This window comes from Podarcis pityusensis (assembly GCF_964106645.2).
Source record: "Podarcis pityusensis genome assembly, chromosome: 17".
NCBI lineage: Eukaryota > Metazoa > Chordata > Lepidosauria > Squamata > Lacertidae > Podarcis > Podarcis pityusensis.
In genome coordinates, this window is record NC_138042.1 from 20,454,203 (window position 1) to 20,480,589 (window position 26,387).

The following is a 26,387-nucleotide window of genomic DNA, read 5'->3' on the forward strand; positions in this document are numbered from 1 at the left end:
GAGCTCTTGCCCATGCAAACAGGCCCCAAATCATACATTCAGTACAGCCATGCACTGATAAACAAGTGCCACCCCTAAGCATGAATAGTAGCATGCAGGATTGTCAGTTCAGGAGTTAAACAAAGTTCATCTTTTTCACTTACACTTCTGTGCCATTCTCCTTTTGAATTTAAATAAGACTTGATTGCAGCAAGTCCAGCATATTCGCCTTGAGCTCCACTGCAAGACCACAAAGCTTATTATAATATACGCATCTGAGCAGCTCGGCTCAGCATCCAGTTTTTGAAAATTTAGTTAATCAAGTCAGTTTAATCATCCACCAGGAACAAGTACCGTTCATGTCTACAATTTGGGCTGCGCACCCATATCCTGTCTAGCTGAAATATATACACACAGAAAACAGATGTGAAATATAATCTCTTATTGGTGCATGACACAAGTTAAGTCATTCGAGATGAACAGATTCTCATCTCTAAGCAGTTCATGCTACAGTATGGCCTTTTTGCTTTCCTGAAGAAGTCAAGAAAAGGGAAAGACGCCAGGATATTCAGTTAACCAGAATATTGTAGCAATGCTGTTCATTACAGTTGGCCATTCCTGACCTGGCCTTTAACATATTTAACATTTGTTAAAAAACCTGAAGCATTTTTGTTAGGGATTGTAGCGAAAGATCTGCCAAAAAAGCTGAAAAACATCTTCATGTATGCGACAACAGCCGCGAGAGTTCTAATAGCACAAGGATGGAAGACTGAAGAAGCCCCAACTAAAGAATCATGGCAAGAAAAATTGATGGACTATGCAGAACTGGCAAAACTGACATATTAGCTACAGGACAAGGATAACTGTGACTTTAAAGATGAATGGGAACCCTTTGCAAAGTATTTGAAGACGCAACAAAGCGAACTGGACTCCTTGGCTGGTTTTGAATAAACATTCACAAACTTTTTATTGATAATAATCAGCTAAATAGTTTGAGGATCTATACAACTGTGTAACATGCAGAAAACAGCATTCTTAGAGAAATCAAAGACTGGAACTGACGGAAGCCTGGGGGTGGGGGTGGATGGGTTTTGTGTGGGAGGGTGGGGGGAGGGAGGAAAAATGGGGGAAAAAATAAAGATGATATGTTTCTGGATAATATGTTTTGTTTTAACTTTGAATTTAAAAAGTTAAAAAAAAACAAAAACAGAGATGCAAAAAAAAAAAAAAAAAAAAAAGGATATTCAGTTAACCAGCATATTGTAGCAATGCTATTCATTACAGTTGGCCATTCCTGACCTGGCCTTTAACATATTTAACAACAGTGAGCAAATCCTCCAGTAGGGCTACTTCTGTCTCAGGGCTTCTGCAGTGGGGGAAACTCTGTCATTGAGGGGAAGTGACCAAACTGCTGTCATTTCACAGAAGTTCTCCAAATCATATGCACCGTCAGAAAGCAGATAGTTGCTACTGGAACCAAAAGCTCTGCCTATCCATGTAGACACCCAAAATGTAATCGTTTTCACTACATCAGCTCAAACCTTTCATTCCTGAGCTGTCTATTGTACCACATGCACACATGCCATTTGTCACATGTGATGGTGCAACATGCAGTAGGTGTGCTAGGAGGAATATCTGGGTAGGGAAATGGATGTGTGAAACAGCCCTTAGGAAAAGCAGGAAGTACGGCAAGTGTGCCTGAAAAACACTGGTTCAAGCAAGATTGTTCCTACCTGTTTGGTTGAAAAGAAATTCTGTCATAGCCTGTTATCTCACACAGATCCTTCTCAAGCTCCCTGAAAAGCTGCTGGTATCCTTGAGCCTGATCTAGAGGCACAAAGGGGTGGATATTGGCAAATTCTTTCCACGTAATCGGCTGCAGAAAAGAAAAACACAAAAACGGAAAGGAAAGTGAATACTTTTGGGTTGAAGAATTTTTGTACACCAATTATATAGGATACTTATGATATATGACACTTAGGTTTCCACAACGTAATAATAGGTTGAACATTATTACCAGCTAGAAAACATGATTATGAACTAGAAAAAAACTACATTTTTAAAAAATACAAATCAAATGCCATTAAAAGTCATCAGTATACTATTTCTTCTCTGCATTACAGAACTGATTCATTTTGCTGAACAGTTCTGAATATAAATAATCTAGAAAGCTGTATGAAATAGAGCAGGCTTCCTCAACCTCGGCCCTCCAGATGTTTTGAGACTACAATTCCCATCATCCCTGACCACTGGTCCTGCTAGCTAGGGATCATGGGAGTTGTAGGCCAAAAAAACATCTGGAGGGCCGAGGTTGAGGAAGCCTGAAACAGAGCAAATATTTAAGGCAAATATTATCAAATACGTCTCCACCCTTTTGAATTTAAATAGGATTCTGTGTCCACGTTATCTTAAAGTGGATTCCACAACACTTTCTCGTTTATCTACAATGATTCATAGTGGGCGCATCATAGCAAGTGGGTCCTGTGATTTCAATTTTTATTTCAAAAACTACCATATGCCCAAGATTGCTGGGACCATTCGCAAGAGCACTTCCACAAGGATCTCACCAAGACACAAAATACTCCTAGGAGAAGAAAGCTTATTTAAATCTACCCTCAATCTTTAATTAATGTTCACATGGAATTCTGGGTGAAGGGCTATTATTGCTTGATTAGCTACACATCTCTCAGAAAATAAAAATGAAAAAGCTTACTGTAAGTTCTGATGAACTATTCAACTTCATTGTACAGGATCCCTGAGGAGCAGAAAATGTAGTCAGTAAGTAAAAACATTAAAACAAAATCAAAAACAAGAATCTTGCAGAAGAAAATAAAATGTAGTCAGTATATTTCAACCAAGGGCACCAGCAACTGCCATTTTTTTCCTTTTCAAATTAATACCTACCAAAGGAATCATGCTGTGAACTAAGGAAATATCTTTGTTTTCTAATCTCTTCATATACCGGACAATATTTGTTTCAGAGTGATAGCTGGAGACACAAAAACATACGTTAGCAAACCAGTTAACCACACAAGCCATGAAATACATAAAACAATGAAAACCACTGGACCTTTCCTACCCCCTTCAACTTTCCTATTTATCTCAAAAACTGAAGTTAAATTTACTTTTTCTACATAGTGCAAACAGAGCAAATATAATAAGCACTAATTGGTTAAAACGTTTGGTTTAGTGGTTAAGGTCTCTCCTCCTTATTCATGGTCTATAGCTAAGGTTTGCCCTACGGCTGTATGTTTCGGTTAAGCAGGAGAGACTTCCACATTGATCCTGGATTTGGATATGCTAAACCAAACCTTGGTTTAGCCTGGAAAAACCCAAGTGGGTGCAAAATGGGAGCCAGCCTGTTCACACTGTAACAGTAAACCAAACTTGGACTTACTCTGAAGTGCAAACCAGGTCATGGTGTGTTACTTAGTAGAACCATGACTGTCCCATGATCAATATGCCCATGCTATCAAGTGATAGATATGGGATTGCTAGATTGAGGCATTTCTGCCCACAGTTATTTAGGCTGCATTGTAAATATGAATGATAAAAACGTAAGCTAGGTAACTCAATCCTTAACTTGCCCCGGGTCATAAGCATCAAATCCCCAGGGCCCTGGATCCCACAATATTTTAAATGAGGGGGACGGGTACCAACAAAATGCAGTCTCTATATCAACACGCCCCCCCCCCCAGCGTAAACACGCTAAGTCACCAAACCCCACTACGTGTGCAAGTGATCTCAGCATGCTGGGGGGGGGCGCATGATGACAGAGAGCGCCCCCTGGTGATGGCGGCAGTCCTAGGCATCCGCAGTTGTGGAGACAAGCTGTCGCCACTGCCCCATGGCTTACATCGCAGCAATGTTTTGAAATACTAAACCAAATTTCTCTCTCACAATTATAATCCCGTAGACTTCTTTTTTCAGATGATATCAAGGGGAAATTAATTAATTTCACAAACCTGTTGAATACCTGATGTGTTAGGAATTTCGATGTTCTCTTAAACGCAGTACCAAAAATACCTCTCGTTTCTCCGTCCATGCTCTCAGCAACCAGTTCCTTTCAAAACAAGATAGACAGGGGGGTTCTTAAGACGTTACTCGTTATCTCTCAAAGAATTTATTCTGTCAGGTAGTAGGGGAAAAACTGTCCTTGTTTCAGCACTTCTGCTTTCATGGTATTTATGTAAAGGCAAATCTTTCTCCAGCTCCCTGGATACAGGCAAACCCTGTTATGCCTAATTCGAAAGCAAGGCAAATCGCTCTTAAAAGAAGACTGCCATGAGCATTTTGTCTGCAAGGATGTTTTCTTAAAAAGTTTTCTCTTAATCTGAAGTATATACACCACATAAGAATTAGAAATACCTGGGTATATACTTCTAGTCTTTCAGAAGGTGGAAATAACATTTAGTTCCCATAAATCAAAGTCATTAGAGGAGTTTTTTTAAATAAATAAATTGGGGGAGGTAGAAGAATTTTCTTTACTGGCCCACGCTTCTCATTGCTGAAAGCTAAGATTTCCTACCATATCTTGTGTAATGCAGAATTTTGGTGCAGTACAAGTTGATTAAATTGAACTCCGATCCCTCATTATCTCACAAAACAATACTCAAACCTCCTTAGCAAGAGGTGGAAGTGGAGAATTAAATCACCAAGGCAGCTGTCCATTTATGGACTCAAAATTTAATATTGGCATTTCGCATTTCTTAGTACAGAAAGTATTGATCTGATGTGAGGAGATCTTTCCTATTCTAATTAATTCAAGAGGGTTCTGGAAGCTTCTCTGTGTGAAAGAAATAAGCAGAAGGTTCACGATGTTTGGGTTATTTCTTCAGAGAAGCTGAGTACAGCTGGCTTAAGCTGGTTCTGTGATCTCTTTCTGTCAAGGTCATGCTGACTATAATAGTAAGGCCAGGAGGAGCCTGAGTTTTACTTTCTCTTCCCTCTGGTGTGGTGTTCTGTACATAGTATGCTTAGTGTTAAGGTTTAATCTTCTTATAAATTATTGTAAGTTTAAGTTAGGTCTGCTGCAATTGGATTTCTTATGGACAGTGCCAATCCAGAATGTATTGGATCTGTGACCATTATGCTCATTTGCCTTCAGTAGCAGTAAAGCTGTTGGATGAAATACAATTGCCTCTGGTCTATTATTTAGGAATCTTGCAACGTGCTTAGGTTTTTACTCTGCTAACTATACGCTGGAGTTCTGCTCTGGATCAACATTGAGTAGAATACACGACAGAGTCTACCAATTAAACGTTAAGCACTCTGATCTGCGATCTACTTACAGCGGAAGATTCACAACCAAAGATCCATAACAAGTCATCCAGGTCTTTCTCAGTTACAGTTTCATCTAGAGATACTCCAAGCTATTGACAGTTGGAAGGGAGGAAGCAAAGTTTAGTACTGAAAAAACAGTGTACTTTCGAAGAGCACAAAACAAAACATTAAAGTAGTGTAACAACTGTTGACATTTCACCAACGTGATGTGAAGGTCCCTATTACTACAACAGAAGGGGAAAAGTAACAATTTTTTTCATCAGGTTCAAATGATACTGGTGGAAGCTTACAATAATCTTTTTGCATTTTCAGTAGCTCCATAGGTTTAATACTGTATACTGCAATTCTTCTAGCCTTAACTATAGAAGCGCATCATGTTTTACAAAACTGTGCTTAGTAATTTCAGCAAACTTCCACTATGTATCAGTTATTTAAAATTTAGGGGAGGAATTCAATGTAGTGCTAAGGAGAAGGTGTTATCAGTATTAGCATTTCTGATTGCCTAATGGAATGACTGACCTTCACCTCAACCCATGTACTATGGGGTTATCTTGACCTCCCCAAGCCAATCTGGAGGATGGGGAAGGGAAGGAAGAAAATCTCCCTGTGTTAGTGGAAGCCTTGCATAGGCTTCTGCTAGTGGCACCAGTAAATGGAATCTGCCCCTTACATTTTTCCCCTCTAATGAAAGTGAACTCAGAAAATGTGAAGCAGAATTTAAAAATTCAGACCCCAAAAAGAAAAGGGTATGCAACACTCCCTCTCTCTACAATTGATTTAGCTCTCAATAAATCTGTCTGGATAATTCTAATACATCATGTTACGGAAGCTTCAGGTTACGTGTTTTCGGGTTGTGGATCGTGGGAAACCCAGAAGTACCGGAATGGGTTACTTCCGGGTTTCGCCGCTCACGCATGCGCAGAAGTGCCAAATTGCGCTGGCACCTGCGCAGACACGGCGCTTCAGGATGCGAACGCTGCGGGTTGTGGACGTGCCTCTGTCACGGATTACGTCCGCAACCCAAGGTTCCACTGTATAGCGTTACTATTGTATGTTGACTTTCTAACCTAGGCAGGCTCCCAATTTTCCCCAGTTCTTCTGTGACTATCAGAGGGTTCTTGTTTTCCAGAGATGAGCTATGCAAAGTTTCACTTTGGCAGTAAGATCAAGACCAACTTCAGAGTGACACACAACATAGACAGGATTGTTTGGGGCTTCCTGGGGAAAGCACAGTCAGTCCTGTCACGTATCATGCTCAAAATTGTTTACATTTTTATGCGAATCCCAGAAGATTTGCATCAAATCTGCCTTTGATCTTTTACATCTCCAACAATGCATATCTGATTGTATGTCTTAGTCAGCCTATGCAAAGTTAGATACCACCGAAGTGCAGCCTCGATTTTTCTCCATCACACTAGTGCTTAATGATATCATAGGAAAGCTTTTAGACAACCAGCCCCAATGTGACATTGAAAGGAACACATCCAAGAATAAATTTAGCCATCACTTACTGTACCATCATTGTAAATCCGGAGGTTTATCTGCCTCTGGGCTGCTCGGAGCAAGACTTCTTGGACGCCACATCCACACTGGATTTTCAAGGTATCAAAAAATAGGTCATGTTGCAGTTTATGACCAGCTCTCTTCAGACCTAGCAGAAATAACATGTGAACTCTTCGCTCCACTGGCTGCTCACATTCCTATAAGGTTCTGCATATAATATGCAGTATTTTGGTTGATAACGGTTTTCAACAACAATATGCTGGGATTATGGATTTCTACTGGTGTTCTAACAGACTTGCCTAAATTTGTTCAGAGTTGGCAGGTGGGGGTAGCCAAATCTGTCTTATGAATCACTATAAACTGCACTGTTGCCTATTTCCCCACCTCGTCTGGTTCCTCAGATATGCAATCTCCCAATTTATCTTAATCCTAGTTCAGCGTTTCAGTTTATTCTGCTAAAGCTCTTCCTTGAGTGCCTATTTTATCAGATATTTACCATAGAGCTGTTTCAAAGTGAAAGGGTCTCCCTTATGATGTCTACATTTTTTCTGGTTAATAATCAAGTTTTATTATACAAGTTTAGTGTTTTATTACATAAAATGTTTTATTTGCACTTGTTGTTTACTACCCTGGAATGAAGACCAGTATACAAATAAGTACATAAAACAGATTTCAGTTGTTGCACAGAATATTCAAATCTTTGAAGAGTCTCCATCATGCAGCCATTAGATTAATTTTAACTCACCTTCCGCTAAGATGAGAGTGGCATTATGCACCCTCCTAGCAATGTGCTTTAGTCCGTTAGCGCCATGGTAGACTCCGAACATAGCAGCCATATTAGCCAGAAGTGCCTAAAAGGCACAAAATTGGGGGGAAATAAGTCAGTTCACAAGCAGGTTAGTGTAAGGTTTTTTCCGGGGGGTGGGGGTGGGGGGCTTGAAGTATGTTAGGAAAAAATAACCCACTAATATTTAAAACATTCTATTTGTAATCGAGTTCAAATCAACTCACACAATGAAAAGTTACAATTACATTCCTGACATTTTAAAACAATAAAATAATCATTCAGATCTCTTGAATGTAAATTTGCAAAAAAGGCCACATTAAAGAGAAAGTTGTATCTAACTGTGTTCCTCTTCACTGGAAAAGTTATTTGAACCCAATGAGGTTTCTGCAAAAGGGAGCGGAGTGGTGGTATCTGTCGCTTCTCCTTGTGCATTTCCAAATGTGCTCCAAAGGATTCCGGTATCCTTTGGAAAATTGTGGGATATGGCACAAAGGGTTTCAGAGGAAAGCAGGTGCAGTGTTTACAAAAAAAAAATGATTCCCTTCTCCTCCCGTTCATTCACACCTTTGCCAGCAGAAGCAGCTGGATACTGCCCCAAAATACCCACATATTTTACTATCCCCATATTCAAATAGCGTGAACACAAAATTTAAAAAGTTTATAAATCTACTAATTTTTTTAAATGACTGAACGACTGAAGAAAAGCTCACCTGCGCAGTACATATGTTGCTTGTAGCCTTATCCCTTCTTATATGCTGTTCTCTGGTTTGCAATGCAAGTCGATACACTTCTTTTCCATTAGCATCCCTTGAGCCATAAAAAGAAAAATGGCTACTCTCTCAACATAGAGCGGCTCTGCTTTTCTTAATAAAAGGTGACCAGTATACTCAAGAAGGTAATGCAAGGCTAGGATGCTTGAGCAAAATAATTAAAAAGGCATTTAAAAATGCCAAACTGTTCCTGAACCAATCTGTCGGTCAAGGCACCCTCTATTCACTTGAAATCACATGGAACAATTGAGTGCAAAGCCCAATAGTGCAAATGACAATTCCATGAAACAAGATGTAAGGACCAGTTTCACAAAGCCTGACAGACTGTGAGCAAGGGGAACCACAAGCTTGACTGATACAAGCTATGAAATCTACAGTGTGTGCCCTTGACCTAAACCTTATATACTAGTTTCTTGGACACACTCCTCCAATTTAGGCTCTTGAAGGTGTTCCAGTAGGGACACACAATTGTGGAAGTAAAGTTCCAGCTGAACAGAGATGGCATCTTTGCATATGTAAAGGGATGTATACAGAAAATTTAGTAAGGAATCCTTTGAAAGCATGGAAGCTCCATGTGGACAGTGAAGCTCTATGCGCAGTAAGTGTGGAAAGTGATTTGAGGGGAGGAAATTATGTTTATATATTAGTGCATATGTAAGTAAAATAAATAAATAAATCATATTCTACCCAAGAAGATGTGTGTCTCATATTTGACAAAAAGCTCAAATCACTTCATGGCAAGGGAAATGTGTTATCAGAAGGATGGAGTTTTGCACAATCGCCCGAGATGTCTTCAGCACAAGTCCCATGACTAGGATTGAAGCTTTCGGCTTCAAGTTAGCCTACCTTGTAACTCCTACCATTCTTCCAGGCATCATTCGCACCAGGTTCTCCTTGACAGCAAAAAAGGCTGCGTGTGGCCCGCCATAACAAAGAGGCACCCCAAACCTCTGGGAGTTGCCCAGAGCAACATCAACACCAAACTCTCCTGGAGGTCTCAAGATGCACAGAGCTAGCAGGTCAGTAGCACAGCAGACTAGAGTCTGAAACAAGAAAAGAGATCAGCATCATTGTCAGAACAAATGAACCATGGCCTATGTTATGTAATACCAATGACAATTAACTAAGGTTTAATCAAAGTGATTCTAGTACGTCTCAAAGAAAACAACAATGAAAGAACCAGTAATGCCTTAATTTCATGTTTAATGCAACTGTGCTGGGGTATATAAATTACCTGTTCCCGGTACCTCATCTACAATTAAGAGTACTGTGATGTAGATTTAATCACTATATGCAGCATTAGGAAGAAACCTTGTATCAAATCAGATCATTGGTTCATTCTGAAACAGCTCAACCATTTATTTGTTGAGAGAAGCAGATTTACTCCTACAAACTCTGCATGCAGATCTTTGGCCTCTATTGAAGTCAAATAAGGCAAGGGAGACCTACGTCTGCACAGAGAGGTTCATTTCCGAAGAGTGTTCTGCAACTACAGTTATAATAAATCTAAATGGTTAAACATACAAAATATGTCAGGAAAAGGTTAACACCGCTTCGTTTTACCCCGTTCTGATGGGCTTGATCAACAAATGCAGTGAAGTCTTCCACCTTCCCCTCGGTATCTGGGTACTGGAACAAAACGCCGCTGACATCCTTGCCACTGAAGTCCATTTCATGAGGCAACTTCAACTCAACAATAATGCCGGTGTAACTGGAAAGCGAGAGAAATATACAGGAAAAGAGTAAGCCATTTCCTGCTTGTAAATGGGTTTTCAACATCATTTACGGATTGGATCCTGACTTTACCCTTCCACAAATGGGAAGGCTCCTGTCCACAGAAAGGTTTTAATCCAGTGGATTAAAGCACCTCCAGTGCTGGTGAAGGGGGGGGGGGGGGAAGAAAGCTGACTTTTGCTGAGTCCTTGCTCCCCCTGCAGAACCCAGCAATACCTCCCACGATGGTTGATGGCCCCCCAGTCCCCTTGAACAGGGTGAGAGGAGGTGCTGGGAGCTAAGGCGGGAGCGGAAATTGGCAAATCTCCTCTCCCTCTCCTGCACAGGAAGAATGTAACTCGATTCAAGGGATGTTCCCGCTGGGAGCAAAGTCTGAATCCAATGAGATACCTACATATTGATTTGAAGGAAATAATGCAACAGAAGTAAACATTACTTTGCTCTGGTTTGCACCACTGCTATCGTCTGAGGATGGCATCGGATGTCGACATAAAACTTCCTCCGCTTATTGTGCCTGTTGGGGGGGGGGAGAGACACACAAACACACAATGTAAGCATTTAAAATATGTTTCATACCATTTTTATTGCAGGCAAACAAGTTTCTACAGCTTACATCATTACTCCTGATTGGCTTGGGTATCTGGCCAATAGTTCAGGAAGGGCTGGCAGGAAGTATCCATCAATCACGAAACCAATAAAAACTCAAGCCTGCCACTTAGTTACCAAGATCCACATAAGAAAATTGTGAGGCAAAAGACTCCGTTATTGTTAGAAGATTATTAGGTACATTCACAGAGAGCCATGAGACCTGATAACTAAATATTGCTTCACATTTTTTGTCAGTTGCTTGAGAGGAACAGCAATGGAAAGTTATCACCCTTTTTGTGGGTTTTCCTAAACCCTCTTGGTTGGTCACTGTGAAAACAGGATCACTGACTTTATGGTCCCTTGGCCTCATGGTTAAGTACCCTCCAAATCACCCAATTGATATTTATTCAAGTTTGGTATGTATTTTCTCTTTTAGTATCCCTTTTCCTTTCTTCGTGATTAACATTTCCGATTACAGGCCAGGGGGCAGCGCTCATTCTGTTTAATATAACTACTGTATTGAACCTAACTGCGGGGCCCTTTATAAAACAAAAATGCTATTGCAATTATTTTTGTTTCCGTCTGTTACCTGTGGCACAACTGCATAGCTTCGGCTGCAGCAGTTCCTTCATCTAGCAAAGATGCATTCGACACGTCCATTCCTGTGAGGTCACACACCATTGTTTGATAATTTAATAGACTCTCCAGCCTTCCTTGAGATACCTCTGGCTGGTAAGGGGTGTACTGGGTAACCCTATTAAAAACAAAATATTTCAGATATCAAACTTCTGACCCTTCTGAACCATGTTTCCAAAAAGGTCATAATCTCCAATATATTTTAACTGTCTGTTTTAATACCATTTGAATCTGGCTGATATGTATGTTGCAAACAGAGAATGCACTATAAGAAAAATAAATAAATTGGGCTTAACTTTTAGAGTGTGACTATTTGCTGCTGAATAGAAAGCATTCTCGTCAATTATCAAACAGTTATCTACCACCCCAAATATGCTAGTCTAGAGGTATCAAAATTCAGAGTCAAGCTGCACTTAATCTGTTAACTTGATTATGCTGTAACTTCAGTTACTCTTCACTAACTGATCAGTCGATACTAAAATACTGAGTGTTGTAAAAGATTCTGGTTTCAGAAACCATGACACAGAACGATCACAGCTGGTGTTGCTATGTGCTACTGTAACACTGAGTAAAATCTTCATTTTGCGTGTTTAATTCCATGCTAAACTTTAGATGCGGTTCTTGCAGGGCGGGCGGGGGGGGGGGGAGAGAACAGAGACAGAGACAGAGACAAAGAAACCTGCTTTTGACTGTGTATGCCTGTTTCCTGCTGAGAACTTAATTTAGAAATTAAGCCCTGCTTGGGATGTAGAGAACAGGCACACACAATTAAAGAAAGCCTTTTATAGGCCAGTTTTGTTTCCCCACCACCACTTCCAAGGCCAACAACTTTGCTTGTGCTATGGTCCCCCAAAACCAGCCAGCCCACTGGCTGTTGGGGCCTGGGAATCCAGCGCTAGGAATTTTGACTGACGGGTGGGACAAGTCACCTACTGATCTAGTGATGTCATAATGACATCGTTTAATTGACAGGGAAGTGGCCCTGCCCACCCGTCAAGTTTGATCCTGATAAAGGTCTGGCCCGTGGAGCCAAAAAGGTTCCCCACTCCTGTGCTAAAACGTATTAAGTAAAATGTATTAAGTAAAACGTATTGCAAGTGATAAAGGGTGGATCTACACACCGGAAAAAACACGCTATAAATAAGTCAGAAATGAAATTGTTATAATAAAAGAAAGAAAACTATGTAAAAATCACATAGAAAATTTCTTTTGCTCTCTGCCACCATCTGCTGTTGCGTGTTTATAATGCATTCAAAACATTGTTTTTTGCCTAATGTAGCTGAGCCCATATAGAAAGAAAAATGGTTGTGTCTAAAGCAAGGCAGGGAACCTTACTTGAATCGTAGGGAACACAGTTGTCAACTCAAAGGCCAGGTTATAACCCAAAAGGAGTAACTTATGAAGTAGTGACTTTAGCTATGAAAGGCTAAATGTAGTTCAAAGATAAGGGCCACTAGGGGAGGGGCCACTAGAAGATGGCTGACAAAAACATCTCTCCGACCCACACGAGGTAATTTGGAGGCTATGATGGGAGTAATTAGCCTCACTACCCCCCCCCCCCAGGATGGTGGTGGGGGACTGCCCTTGCCTGCTGTGCCCTATACCACCCCCGAATTTGTGGGGATGGGGGCACTAGGCACAAAGCCCTCCTGTGGGATTTCGGCGCTCCTGGACGCCGTCTCTGATCTGCGCCACTAGCTGCAAGAACTTCAAAAGAAACAATTTGGATGAAGCGAATGCACATATTTCAAGGAAGGAGGGGGGGGTAAAGACTGCTAACAGAAGAGATCTCTGATAAAACAAGACGAGTCGGAGGAACAAGTATAGATTATGAGAAGATACGCCAAGACTCGGTATGGTAAAGGGACTGATGACTGATGGGGGAGGGGGGAAAAACTTTCCTTTCTTTCCTTATGTGATTAAACAAGAATCCCCTCCCCTCACAAGTCAGAAATGTCATTTTAAGGACTTAAACTGTGGATTTAAGGCTGTGTGGAGATAAACTTTCGAACCAAAGCATGTTTTAAGAAGAGCGTGGAATGTATAAGGGCTTTGGAATGACACAGTTAAAAATGCCGTCGCCATATTGGGAAGTTCTGTCGGAGGACTTAAGTCTGGGAGGAGAAATAGAGAAATAGAGCTGTTTTTATATTGTGGGTGAAACTCCTCAGAGGGACTTAAGAACGACAGTTCTGTAATTAACGATGGAAAGAGCGATGTTATCTATGAAGGCGATGATATATGGAAACCATCTCGATTTGAGGATTGGAAGAACGGAAAAATTCACACAGGATTATTATTGGTGTTTATCGGCTTAAGGAGACTATCAGAAGAGATCATAAAGAAAAAAGAGAAAATATATGAACAAGATGTGATGTGGAAACAGCAAGATAAGACTGGATAGAATTATGAACTCTGTTTGGACTGATTTGGACTGATTTGGACATTAAAGCAGTAGCAAGAAGATGATCAGAATCCCCCTTCGGATCTTGAAATATGGGTCCCCTCGACAACAAAATTTAAAATTCGGCTTTGTAATTCGGAATTTATGTGATGTGATTTAATTTGATTTGATTGGTCGGTTAATAATTTTTTTTTAAAAAAAAAGATAAGGAGTAGCCAACGTGCTGCCCTCCAGTTTGCTAAGAAGCAATAGGAAGAAAAGAATATTGATGGCACTCCATTCAGTCCCTGCCAGCATAGCCAATGGTCAAGGATGCTTATAGTACAAGTCCAACAACATCTAGAGGGTATGACCTTGGCTAGCCCTGCTACAGATTCTTATTTTTCCAGCAAGGAGGAGTGTTTGGTTTTAGCTTTGATAAGTTATATAACAACTTTTTTTGGGGGGGGGGGAACAGTTTTGTTTTTGTTTTTACTCTGCTCAGCCTCTGATAAGTACACAGTGAAGTTTCGACTTCAAAGAAGAGAAGTCAAAGATCCGTGAGAAATTTACGGGCTCTGAAGCTGTTCCCATTCAGTCCAGTATGTGGATAAGCTTCTGAATTCATTTTAAGGCATGAGTAAGCCAAATGAAAACTTCTATCATCTAAACTACGGTTAAACAATTCACCAAGGCACTTGCAGTGAGTTAGAATCTCCTGCATGCAACCAGGCAGGGTGGCAGTTTGTTCCCCATTAAGCCACAAAGGACGATCACAGGGATGTGCGGACAGGTGTGCCATGAAGCTTTTTTTGTGTGCTAGCTGTTTTATTTATTTAGTTATTCATTTAATATAATTAACATCACTATATGCATTTATATCCCATCTCTCTCTCTCAAGCTGGGATTTAAGGTGGCTTACAGCATTTAAAAATAACATTATAAAATACGAAGTAATAAAAACAAACTAGTTAAAAACAATGGTTTAAATATATAAAGCACAGTTAGAGGAAGCCATTAAAACACCGTTTTCCTTAACAGCAGCCCAGCAGTCAGCATTGTCTGCAACTTAGTTTTCAAAGGCCGGTCTGAAGAGGAAGGTCTTAGCCTACTGGCAGAAGGATAACCAAGAGGCAGCCAATCTAACTCTCTTGGGAAGGGATTACACCATATGCGAGCAGCCACAGAAAAGGCTCTGTCTCGTGTCGCCACTAGCTGAGCTTCTGGTGTTGATGGGACCAAGAGAAGGTGCTCACCTGAGAATCTTAACACCTGGGCAGTTTCATATAGGGAGATATGATCTTTCAGGTAGCCTGGACCGAAGCTATAAATGGATATGTTTGCAAACCTTGATTAAACATCTAAAAAAACCCAAAGCCTCAGCTACCTTTGAGAAACCTTCGAATGGTAGACCACTATGTGACTATGGAAAATCCCTTAAGTTTCACAGATAGTTTACCATGCACCAAGGCAACTGGTTCCTCGGGAACAAGCCTCCATGGAGTTAGTTGCGCAGTACTTTGGATCCTGACCAACATACTACCTTCCTATAGCAACAGCACTGTATTACTCACAAGTAAAGTATGAAAACAGGTAGACAAAACACTCCTATTCAACATCATGAAAACTGATCACTGTATATTGTTCAGGATATATTTAAACAAACTTTTCTAACCCCGAGAGAGAAATTCAACCTCCTAACATGCAAGTAGCATTTCTGCACATGTTGCTGCACATAATACAGTAGCAATCCGGCACATTAGTAATTACTGACCATGCAAACTGGTCCCTCTCCCATCCCCAGAATTTGCATTGTTTTAATTGCGTACGCTTATTGAACACACACAAATCACTCTTCAGGATTATATATTCATTACCATGATAGTTGGCTGTTATTGTTGGTCTCCCGTTCTGGCATCATTCACATCTTGCCAGACATTGAACCAAAGTACATGAAATTGCACACATTTTCTAAGTATCTCAGAATACTGTCATCAGTATGAAAATAAATAAAGTACAAATCAGGCGGGCAGTCATTACGAAAATAAAGTGGATTTCTAGGGTTAAGTCTAGACTTATTGTCAACTCATCCAAGAAGCCAAACATACTTTCTATTCTTTGTCCGTTCATTTATGTTCATGTCACGTTACTGGAATTAATTAGTTCTGTTTCCAGGGCAACACCACAGCGGACAGATAGCATGAAGACAGTCCGGAAGAATCAGCACAAAAATGTGTGCAGCTTAACACTGTCCCACAACATTACACTGCTAACAGCCGATTGTGGGTTAGTGAGCCACACTATTTATTTATTTAAACACATCCTATTCTCAGTACTTTAAGAAAACTACAAATGCCACACAATCTAAGGAATCCTGATACACTTTACCATGTCCCAATTGTCTAGGGAGGTCTGATCTACACTGCAAGCATATTACCAGGAAGGGGGTGGGGGTGGGAAATGAAGCCAAATGCTTGAGGATGAGTCAAACAGAGATGTGAATTTGTTTCTCTAAAGTACAAGTCCCAGAGTTCCTTACTCCCTGGACAATATTTCCTGTGCACAGGCAGGAGGAACAGGGTGTGGCAGCTGACCAGTAGCAGGACTGAGGAATCAGCACCATAAGGAGGGATAGTGATATTCCAGGGGTGGTGGTGAAAGCCAGAGGTGCAGATAAGATCTACAAGCTGCAGAACATGTGAGGATGTTGTAAGTCTGTACTGAGCCTAGAGAAATAATGTTTGAGCACTGCTTACCCGTGATAACGATAGCTAAGGACTGTTGCCAGAACTGGGGGATTTGAAACAATTGCCTATGACCCTCTTTGAGTAGGAAGAATTTTACAAAGCATAATTTCTGTGCAGAAATGTGGGGAAATGTCTGGTCAGGCAAAGAATTCCTGCATACTATAATTGGGCAGATGGATTGCAGCCAGTATTTACCTGGGCTAAATAGCTAGACTTGGCCTTAAGAGAGAAAAAGCCCACTGTATTTTTTATGCACAGTATTACCTACAAACAAACTGAGCAATTGTATGCAACTATCAAATAAACTGAGCAATTGTATGCAACTATCTGTGCAGAGTAGCAGGAATTATTTACAAAAAGACTCCTACTGAGTTGCATTCTTGCTAGAAGAATTCAAATGTTTGCTTGCCAAATCTGTCAGTGAATGGTATTTGCCTCACACTGTGCTTTCCTGTTAGTCTTTTATAATATTCAAAACAATAACACACAAAAACAACCTCCGGGCTTTTCTATTCGTATCTCCCATCTTTCAGTTCTCATCTTCTTCAAGGACTAATTTTACACACCCATAAAAGTTTTCCTTATTTAACAGTTACAGGAATGTACATTGGGGGATTCGCATTCTACCCTCTTCTAAGACTTTGATATATTTCAATAGTTGAAGTATATCTTTTAAAACTTAACAGCAGTTAGTAGCATGCCCTTGAACCTTTTTGAATATTTTACTGTATGCATAACCTCATAGAACTTTTGAGTAAACTGATGGTAGAAGTTGGAAAAAAACATCTTGCAAATTTAGAAGTTTGATGTTTTACCAGAAAAAAATTCAGAAGCTTCACAAATTTATTTATAGCTAACTCAGTTGGTCAACTTAATTATAGGAACTATACTTGATGGTTAATTTCGAAAAATTATTTTCTATGATTTATAGGCCACTTATTATTTTGGGACGTGGGTGGCGCTGTGGGTTAAACCACAGAGCCTAGGACCTGCCGATCGAAAGGTCGGCGGTTCGAATCCCTGCGGCGGGGTGAGCTCCCGTCGTTTGGTCCCAGCTCCTGCCTACCTAGCAGTTTGAAAGCACCCCTAAGTGCAAGTAGATAAATAGGGACCGCTTTTCAGCGGGAAGGTAAACGGCGTTTCCGTGTGATGTGCTGGCTCGCCAGATGCAGCTTAGTCACGCTGGCCACGTGACCCGGAAGTGTCTTCAGACAGCGCCGGCTCCCGGCCTCTTGAGCGAGATGAGCGCGCAACCCTAGAGTTGGTCACGACTGGCCCGTACGGGCAGGGGTACCTTTACCTTTTACTAATATTTATTAGGGCAACAACAAATTAATTTGTTAGAAACTTTTTTATTGAGTAGGAAGTGCCACCAATTAATCTGTCAGTATATTTTTAGATGTAGGATGACTTCTTCTAATTTATCTGCTTTTGGGAAAGTATGCTTTTTGCATTAAAACTAGCCTTTACTCATAGGTAAACGTATACAAATGCAGTAGGGCTGCAATCCTACACCCACTTACCAGGAAGAAATGGCCTTATTGAACCTAATGGGTCTTACTTCTCAGTAGACTTGCATAGGATTGTGCTGAAATGAATGAAGTCAACTAAATCTCATGCAATTAATTGACTAGCAGCAGTGCAATCCTAACCATTTTGATTAGAAGTAATTCCTATTAAAGTCAATGGGGCTTACTCTCAAGTAGGTGAGGTTAGGATTACAGCCCAAGGCATCACTAGCTGTAACAGATTTATTATTTGTGCATGTTTTTATGTATTATGTAGCTCAGGTTTGTCAGTTGTCTGGCTCCTTGTGGGGAATGGGAATTGATCTTAAAAAGAAATTACAAATGATGGAAGCAATCTGCACCTACAACCACATTTATGTATTAGAATAAACATTTCTGCTTTATTGATAAATTTGCTCTAATGACTGTTCATTCTGTTCCTCAGATAATTCTGACCATTTTCCCTTTCATCAGAGTCTTGAATCCCTGCAGGCAGCACAATAATGAACAATATGAAATATACAATACAGGTGTGTGTTTAATGATAAAATATGGTACATTACCATCCTGCATTCTCCAGCATATTCCTCACAATGGCCTGAGGGACTGAACAGTTGTAATAACCCATGCCAATATACGATCTCCAGATCTTGTTCTTGCTGGCAATACTGTGTAAAGTTTCAAGAATTTCATTCTCACCTAATTAAAAAAAAAGTTATGGTAGAAGTCTTGTAAAAGGATTGATTAATGTGGTACATTTGGAACCTGCTGCTCCTTATAATCTAGTGCAGGTCTGCTAGCACCTCAAATTCATCTCCCCTTCTACTCCCCAATTTCATTGGCCTGCTCATCTTTAGTGCTGAAAATCACAGAAGTGAGGCAAATAAAGATTTGCTCCCATCACTCACAATCACTACATTCCAACTGCCCACTTTTGAGTGATGATATTTAGTTCTTTCTGATTAGCAGCGTATTGTAGCATGTCTACTCAGCGGGTTTTTAAAAGCTTGAAACCTGTTTAAGGTTTCTGCAAACCTGCAAAAGGAATTGTATTTCCTTCTTTGCATTCTTTTGAATGCCAAGTGAGTTTCCTTAAGCCAGGGGTGTCCCTCCAGATGATGCTAAGCTGCAGTCCCCAGGAGCCCTGAACATTCACCAAGTTGCAGGGACTGATGGGAGTTGCCGCCCATCAGTAACCACCCTTACCTAAAACTACCGGAAGGTAGTCCAGATTGTTAATTTTGCCAGACACCCGTACAACTCTGCAGGATCATACCAGGACTTTTAAACTCATGTAAACTAGCCAATGCCTGAAGGGTCATGATTCAGCTGCTCCAATATGGCCTATGCTATGATATCATAATGAGTTTAGCAAGACTCAGACCACCTTTGGTGGCTATGGGGCAATGGAGAAAATGTTTATATCCTGCGGCGCAGGACAACTTTTCCTAAATTACACAGCAAGAGTTACGTAAGTTCACCAAAGGTTTCTGATTGACAACCTTCTGGTGTCAATTGAACAGCCTTTATATACATTTTGCTGAAAGGGAATATACAGTGTCAAGGAACCTACGCTTGAAAATAGCACTTAATAGTGAAAACTGGCACCTGAGAGCAATAAGTAAATCAAATAAAAAATGGCTAATTCATCCTACAGGCAATCAAGACTATTTGAAACCTGACCTCTAGTCATTTAAGCACTTTATCTACCGTTATAGTACTATGTCCTGAAAAGAAAATGCCGTATTTTTTGCTACATAAGGTGCACTTTTTTCATCTTAAAATCTAAGGGGAAATGTCTGTGCGTCTTATGGAGCGAATATGTGGTCCCTGAGGCTGGGGGGGGGGGACCCGGGCCTCCCTCGCTAGCCCCGACCTGCTCTTTGGGGCTGGCGGTGGCTTTCCCCAAAGAGCAGGTCGGGGAGCAGCGGAAAGGCTGCTCCCCGAGCTTGTGGGGCTGGCGGTGGGGGAAAGCCGCGCTTCCCCCACCGCCAGCCCCAGGGAGCAGCGGGAAGGCTGCTCTTTGGGTCGAGCAGCTCTGGGGTAGCCCGCGAAGCCTCCGCAGGGCAGTGGAGAGCCTTCATCCCGCTGCCCTGGGGAGGCTTCGCGCGGCTATCCCTTGCTTTTGCAGCAGGTGGGGGAAGGGACAGAGCGAGGCTCTCTCACTTCTCCCACCTCCCGCAAAAGCCCCCAAGGGCCGCATTTTTTTTTCTTGAATTCCCCCCCCCCCAAGTAGGTGCGCCTTATGGTCAGGTGACCTTATGGAGCAAAAAATACGGTAATAATGCAAACTAGACCTGAGCGATATATCATATATCGCTCAGGACCGGTATGAGGAGCAGACTGCGATTTTGGCTTCATTCAGCAGTAAATCACTAAGGGTTCCCCATCCCCAGCAGAGCCATCCACTTGAGCGGGAGCCAGCACCAGCTGGGGGATCCTTAAACTGCTCGGCTGAGCAGTGACGGAGTTAGCTGCATGGGTGCCTGGAACAGCGACCATGCCGTGCACTTGGGGGGTGGCAGCGAGCTGTGCGGGGTGTGTGTGATCTGCCGTGTGCGGCGGCGGCAGAGCGAGGCCACCGCGGTGTGCCTTTTTGTCACCCCCCTCATGTATGACGCCCAGGGTGGACCGCCCCGGCTTCCTACGCCCCTGTGGCTGAGGGGAACGGCAACTGCACACTCCTCAGGTGAGCAGTTAAAAGATGCAGGGGGAGGAACAAGCTGTATCGGTGCCTCGCCAATGCAGCTTTTTTCACCCTCTGCGCAGTATGAGGGCAGAGTGGGATGCCGATTTTACTCAGCAATATATCGCTGGTGAAACCGCCAGCACTCCTGAGTCCCTCTGCTAGCAACACTCGCTGGAGGAAGTCGCTAGCAGAGGGACTCAGGAGCGGTGGCGGTTTCACCAGTGATATACCGCTGAGTGATGCTGATATCGTGGTCATCTCCTCATACCCTTCCTGGGCTATATATTAATATATCGCCCTGCCTAATAGGTACATATAGATGGAAGATACAATCCATTATGGGAACACTGTCCAGGAATAAGTGATCTCAGTATGGACCTCGTTAAGCAGAGTTCACTTAATCTGCATCACAAGCATTATCTTTAAGTGATTTGTACATATGATTCTAAATGTTCTAAACATTTGTCTTGCATATCTGCATGGAAATCTTTCCTGTTGTCCTGCACTATAAGAATCATGTTTGCCATATTGCTATGATACTTCGTCTGCTCAGTTCTACTCACTTGTGTGCCTAATGATCAGGACACTAATAAAGTTACTCCTGTCTCATTTTCAGTTTCCTTCCTGTCCTTTTCATACTCAACAGAAAATGAACCATAAAAAGCTTAAAGTCCAGAAACATAATACTGATACAGCAAAAACGGATATAAGTTTTTTTAATGATGTGCTTTAACTTCAGGAAACATTTAGGAGATGCCTTTAAAAAAACCAAGGACAACTCGACATTTTTTTTACTCCACTGCACTATTTTCCTCTACCTGACAGTTAGCCTAGTCCAAAGGTACAAAACAGGTCCAACACTTTTGTATGGAGTATTTATCTTTATAGAATACAGACATTGGCCTCTGATTATGAATCTACTTGGCTAATTTGAGGCTGTCCCCTCCTCATTGTGCAATGAAAAAGCTATAAAGCAAAGGACTCAATGAAGGGGGAGCTGGAAATACGAGAGGACGGTAAACACCCATTAAGAAACACTTGGAAATCAGCCATTCTAGTCAGCCTACTGCTTCCAGTTTTCTAGGGCAGTAGCAAAGATGAAATGCATTACACCAGACCCACTACACTGAAAATAGTTGAGTAATCCTTCAAGAACTTTAGCTGGCAATTCTTTTTGCTGAATAAACACCTGCTGCTGACCTTGTTTATTTCTCCCACTAGGAGCATTGCATAACATTATCGGAGGCAATGATCTTAATGTACCAAGCGTTGAGTTCATTGATCTTTTGGCACCGTTATCTCAGAATGGGGGAAGGGTAACAAAGCACATACGGCTCCATCTTAGCTTTTATAATTCAGAAACAAGGTGCCCAACAGCTGAGTGGCGTTATTTCTAGTTCAAGAAATAAAATTATTGTTATTAATATTGTTGTTGTTACTATTATTATTATTATTATTAATCTGCCCGGCCCTGGCTATTGCACACATGAGCCCAGACTATCTCCATTGTTTCCAACAGGGTAGTTGCCTACTCTTGAGGTTTTGATGCCTACTGAAAACATTTGTTCACCCAGGCCTTTGCTGGTCATTGTCCAGCTACAGTGGTTGCTATTACGGTATTTCTAGATTTGTTGGATTTTAATGGGCTGTTTTATTGTTCTCTGTTGTAGACCAACATGGATTTTTAAAAATGATGATGGTATAAAAGTATACTGCATAAATAAATATCAGTGAATACTTAAAATGTGCAAACGGTGCTTATATAGTTGTTTTAAACTGTGGGCAGTAAGGGTGGGAAATGAATAAGAATGGGAAAACCTTTGTACATTCACTTTCATTTGTGTATCACAGCCCTTTGGCCATAAATGGCCAGAGTATATACTTGTTTGCCTCAAGCTCTCCTATGTTGCTCTTACCTCTCATCAGTTATAGACTCATCAGGGGACACAAGTACAAAGTGTTCAAAAACAAGATCCAGTAAGGGACTTTTTGTGTTATAAACTTGTTGACATGAATTTATCATATGCACTTGCTACCAAATTAGAATATGGTACAAGTTACCAACCAGATTGCGCAATGTTGTATTTCTCCCTTAGCCTTTTGGAATACTGGAATAATCCAGTTTACATGCCAAAGTTTTGAGGCACCTAGTTGCCACCAACCCCTAGGGTATGTTTAACTTTGAGCTGCAGTGTTCTGTAACAGGCTTCAGTGGACTAAAACCACTGTCAAAGGAGCTTGCTGTACCCATGAACAGAAATGCAGCCAACTACTACTATTATGTTATCAGAGAATTACCAAGTAGATGGCAGCCTGTTACAGAATGTTACTAAGACATACTAAGGGACCAGTGGACCCAAATAATGCTCATTTATTTAAAAGTCAGCAAGGAAGCACTCAAGCACAAAAAGAGCAATATTGCATTAAGTATAAGCTGAAATTAGTGTCATGTTCACTACACAAAATACTATATTATGAAGAGTTTAGTATTACTAACTCAACTCCTTCGCTTTTGCTGCAGGAGTTTTATTGTCGCCATCCTGCAAAACCTTAAATAAAGTTTGGTCAGGTCTCAACTGCATTTTGGCCCTTGCTTAATTATCCTGCTATATATAGGTCCATAAATAATGGCCTGGGTATGAAATCTTGCTGCAGGGAGAAGAGATCCTTGCTGAAGAGTGGGAAGGAAGAGCTCACCACCATCATTATTAAAAATCAGACTGCATTTCCGCTCAGTTGAGGTGAACGTACACATTCTGAACATAAAACGTAAAGAAAAGCTGCAGAATGAGCATAGTTCGTAGTTTTTACTTAAAGGGAAAGAAATTGACAGATGATTGCCAATATACTATGTTCCTGTAGTGTATTCAGTTTTAAAGTAGCAAGATGTCTGTGAATATTTTGACTTATTATTATTATTTATTATTTATACCCCGCCCATCTGGCTGAGTTTCCCCAGCCACTCTGGGCGGCTCCCAATTGAGTATTAAAAGCAATACAGCATCTAAGGAGCCTAGATGTCATAAGTATCCTTTAACAGGTTCCTATGATACCTAGACAACTGCATGCTACACTGTGCTAAGTACTAAAATGAAAGCATTAGCTGAGGGCAGTAGGGAAACCAGATCCCCTCTACAGTTTAAAGGTGAACATATAGCATGTTGGTGCATAGGATGAAAATTATGGCCACTTTCCTCCTCCCCTGTTTTCCTGTTGTACTGCTAAAAGCTAAACAATGGTTTGGCTTAGCATTATGCCCAAACCTCAGCTTGTGATTTGTCTCTCTTCAGACAAACCGTGAGCTGTAATCAAGGTTTGTTCTTGGCTTACTGCCCACTGTTTGCCTCTGGAACACAAATCATAAACCCAGATTGGGGGGCCATGCTTAGCCAAACTATTGCTCAGCTCCTATTAAGAATGGGGGAGGAAAAAAGCAACTAATTTTGTTCTGTGCACTAACCCCACTGTGTTATGGTTAATTATGGTTTCAAGTGGCACATGAACATTGCCAATTTCAGTCTATATTCTGAGTCTTCAGAAAATGCAATTTCCCCTAAAAAATGTTAATTGTGAGGATGGAACACTTATTGAATTATATATACCACCCTATACCTGGAGGTCTTAGGGTGATTTACTTCCATCAACTAAGAGACACGTCATGTGGCTTGTTTGGTTATGACACCGATATAATGTTGCACATCAAATGCAAAATGTACATTTTAAAAGAACGAGCAAAATATGCATGTACTGTATACCATTTCACCTCTGACACGCAATGCTTTCTTTTATACTGAAACATTATATCTAGGTAACAAAAAACCCCAAACATTATAAATTGGCTGTAAGAAACCACCACCCCTTCAATAGTAACTCTTGAGTTATCTTATTAGGGAAGGCTTGTATCCAACTAAATTTGACCGAGAGCACAGCTATTGAAATAAATGGCTCTAAATTAACTTCATCCATTAATTTCAATGAGTCTCCTCTAAGTATGATTAATATTGGCAACATTCCAAAAATTACAAGTCACAAATATTATGTCAAATAGGGATTAATATAATCCAATTTTTTTATAAAAAAAAAATTCAACCACAAACTGGGAGAAGACAATTAATTAAAGAAGCTAAGCCATAAAAATATAAAAGCTGAAAAAACAGACTAATAAATTTTCCATCATTTTCTATTACCTCTATATAGAATCTATCTTTGCAGACTATTGTTCCTCGGGGGTTTTCATTTCGCCTGCTGCTTCTGTTCTGTGATGTCATCACAAAGTAACCAGATTGAACTGGCCAGAACCTTGCAAAGGGCTGCTGGGCCTAAAGTTTACACTCAAACTGCAGCTGGCTGATGAACAACACCAGAATGTGAGCAAGACAATTCAGTGTGTTCTAGATCTTTAAATGCTCTCACAGATGAAAAAGAAGAGATTATCCCTAGGGGAAGGAAGCTAAAAGATTATAATAGTGCAACTGTTTTAAAAAGTTTGATTAAACCATCTATATGTCACTAGCACATTTTCCTGGTATTTTGTTTAGAGAGCACTTTTATGTTAAGCACTTAAGGAAATCTTGATGCTGCTAGACATAATTTGTTTTATTTTGTTTTAAAGATGTACCTTCCGCCTCCCAAACCCTGGAAGTTTCTCCAAAAACCTCTAAACAAGGAAAATTATGAGTATTGAAATTTTGCACAGAGGGGCAATTTGGTGACAAAGTACAAAAGGAAACTTATTTCAAAATCCTTTTTTGTGCTTGTGAATCAGCATCTACACAATGTGACATCATCACACGTAACATTTGATTGGCATTGCAAACTGACATACCTAGAAGAAACAGTGTGGATGAAGGTGTTAGAATCTGATCTCCTAAACTTTTTCTTGAATAATGAAACCCACTAGGGGCATGGCAATGTAATGTAATGTAATGTTATCTAAAACTGCATATGCTTCATAATGGCAGGAAAATGTCAAATATTTTAGATTGTAAAGCAGCATGATAAGCATCCTTGATAGGTGCTTCAGAGACATTTTGAACAACATTTATGCATATGACCATATAGATCATATTGGACATTTTATTTCTATTTTTAAAAAAAATCTATCCTAAAATCAAATAAATAAAAATTAAACTCAATAAAATTAGCGAAATAAATAAAAAGGCAGCAAACAACTTTTTAAAAACAAAACATGTATATTAGACTAGCTTATTCATTCACATTATATATTTTAAAGATGATTTTGAGAAATTATGGGTAAAAGACTAACATGGGTGTCCCCTGTATGTTTATGCAGACTGTATTCTGCTCTTCACAATAGTCATCTAGTTTTTGCACCAAGCCTTTTAAGACAACTCGCTATCCCACAACTAAATCTATTGCTGATAGGGAGAATGAAATTCTCCTACCCAGCTATACTAATTAAATCAGAAGCAATGAAAAGCAGAGAGGGGAATATTTCATATGAGGCTTTTTATTTGCCCCTAGGCTGAAAGGGACACTTACAAATATGGTCATCCATCTTCAGAGGCCGTTGCAAGCGGATATTGCCAGGAATTGTTTTATCGATCAACTCGTCAATACTCTAAAAAGGCAAGGGATAGGGTGAAAAGCATCACATGAACCGACTGCAAGTTTGAAGTTCTGCAACACCTAAGCCGCGCACCAAAAAGGGGGCATTATTCAGACAAAGGGTCCAAACAAGAGGAACGGGTGAAGGGAGGAAAAACTCACGAGGAATCTTTGCTGAAGAGCTCGGGCTCATGCAGCCGAGGTTTTATGAA

General features: G+C 40.7%; 1 protein-coding gene across 1 annotated transcript in view; it reads right to left on the reverse strand.

The window, feature by feature from the left end:
- The window catches only part of GLDC (glycine decarboxylase), a 40,900-nt gene that overhangs the window by 13,745 nt on the left and 768 nt on the right, over positions 1–26,387 (reverse strand). Inside the window, exons 2-16 of the mRNA XM_080987743.1 lie at positions 26,110–26,188; positions 18,482–18,617; positions 11,234–11,398; positions 10,493–10,570; positions 9,886–10,033; positions 9,169–9,365; positions 8,263–8,359; positions 7,511–7,616; positions 6,774–6,913; positions 5,271–5,351; positions 3,945–4,042; positions 2,884–2,968; positions 2,693–2,734; positions 1,713–1,855; positions 144–219 (exon numbers count right to left, since the gene is read on the reverse strand). Of these exons, the coding sequence (XP_080843869.1) occupies positions 144–219; positions 1,713–1,855; positions 2,693–2,734; positions 2,884–2,968; positions 3,945–4,042; positions 5,271–5,351; positions 6,774–6,913; positions 7,511–7,616; positions 8,263–8,359; positions 9,169–9,365; positions 9,886–10,033; positions 10,493–10,570; positions 11,234–11,398; positions 18,482–18,617; positions 26,110–26,188 (1,671 nt within the window). The remainder of the gene's footprint in view (positions 1–143; positions 220–1,712; positions 1,856–2,692; positions 2,735–2,883; positions 2,969–3,944; positions 4,043–5,270; positions 5,352–6,773; positions 6,914–7,510; positions 7,617–8,262; positions 8,360–9,168; positions 9,366–9,885; positions 10,034–10,492; positions 10,571–11,233; positions 11,399–18,481; positions 18,618–26,109; positions 26,189–26,387) is intronic.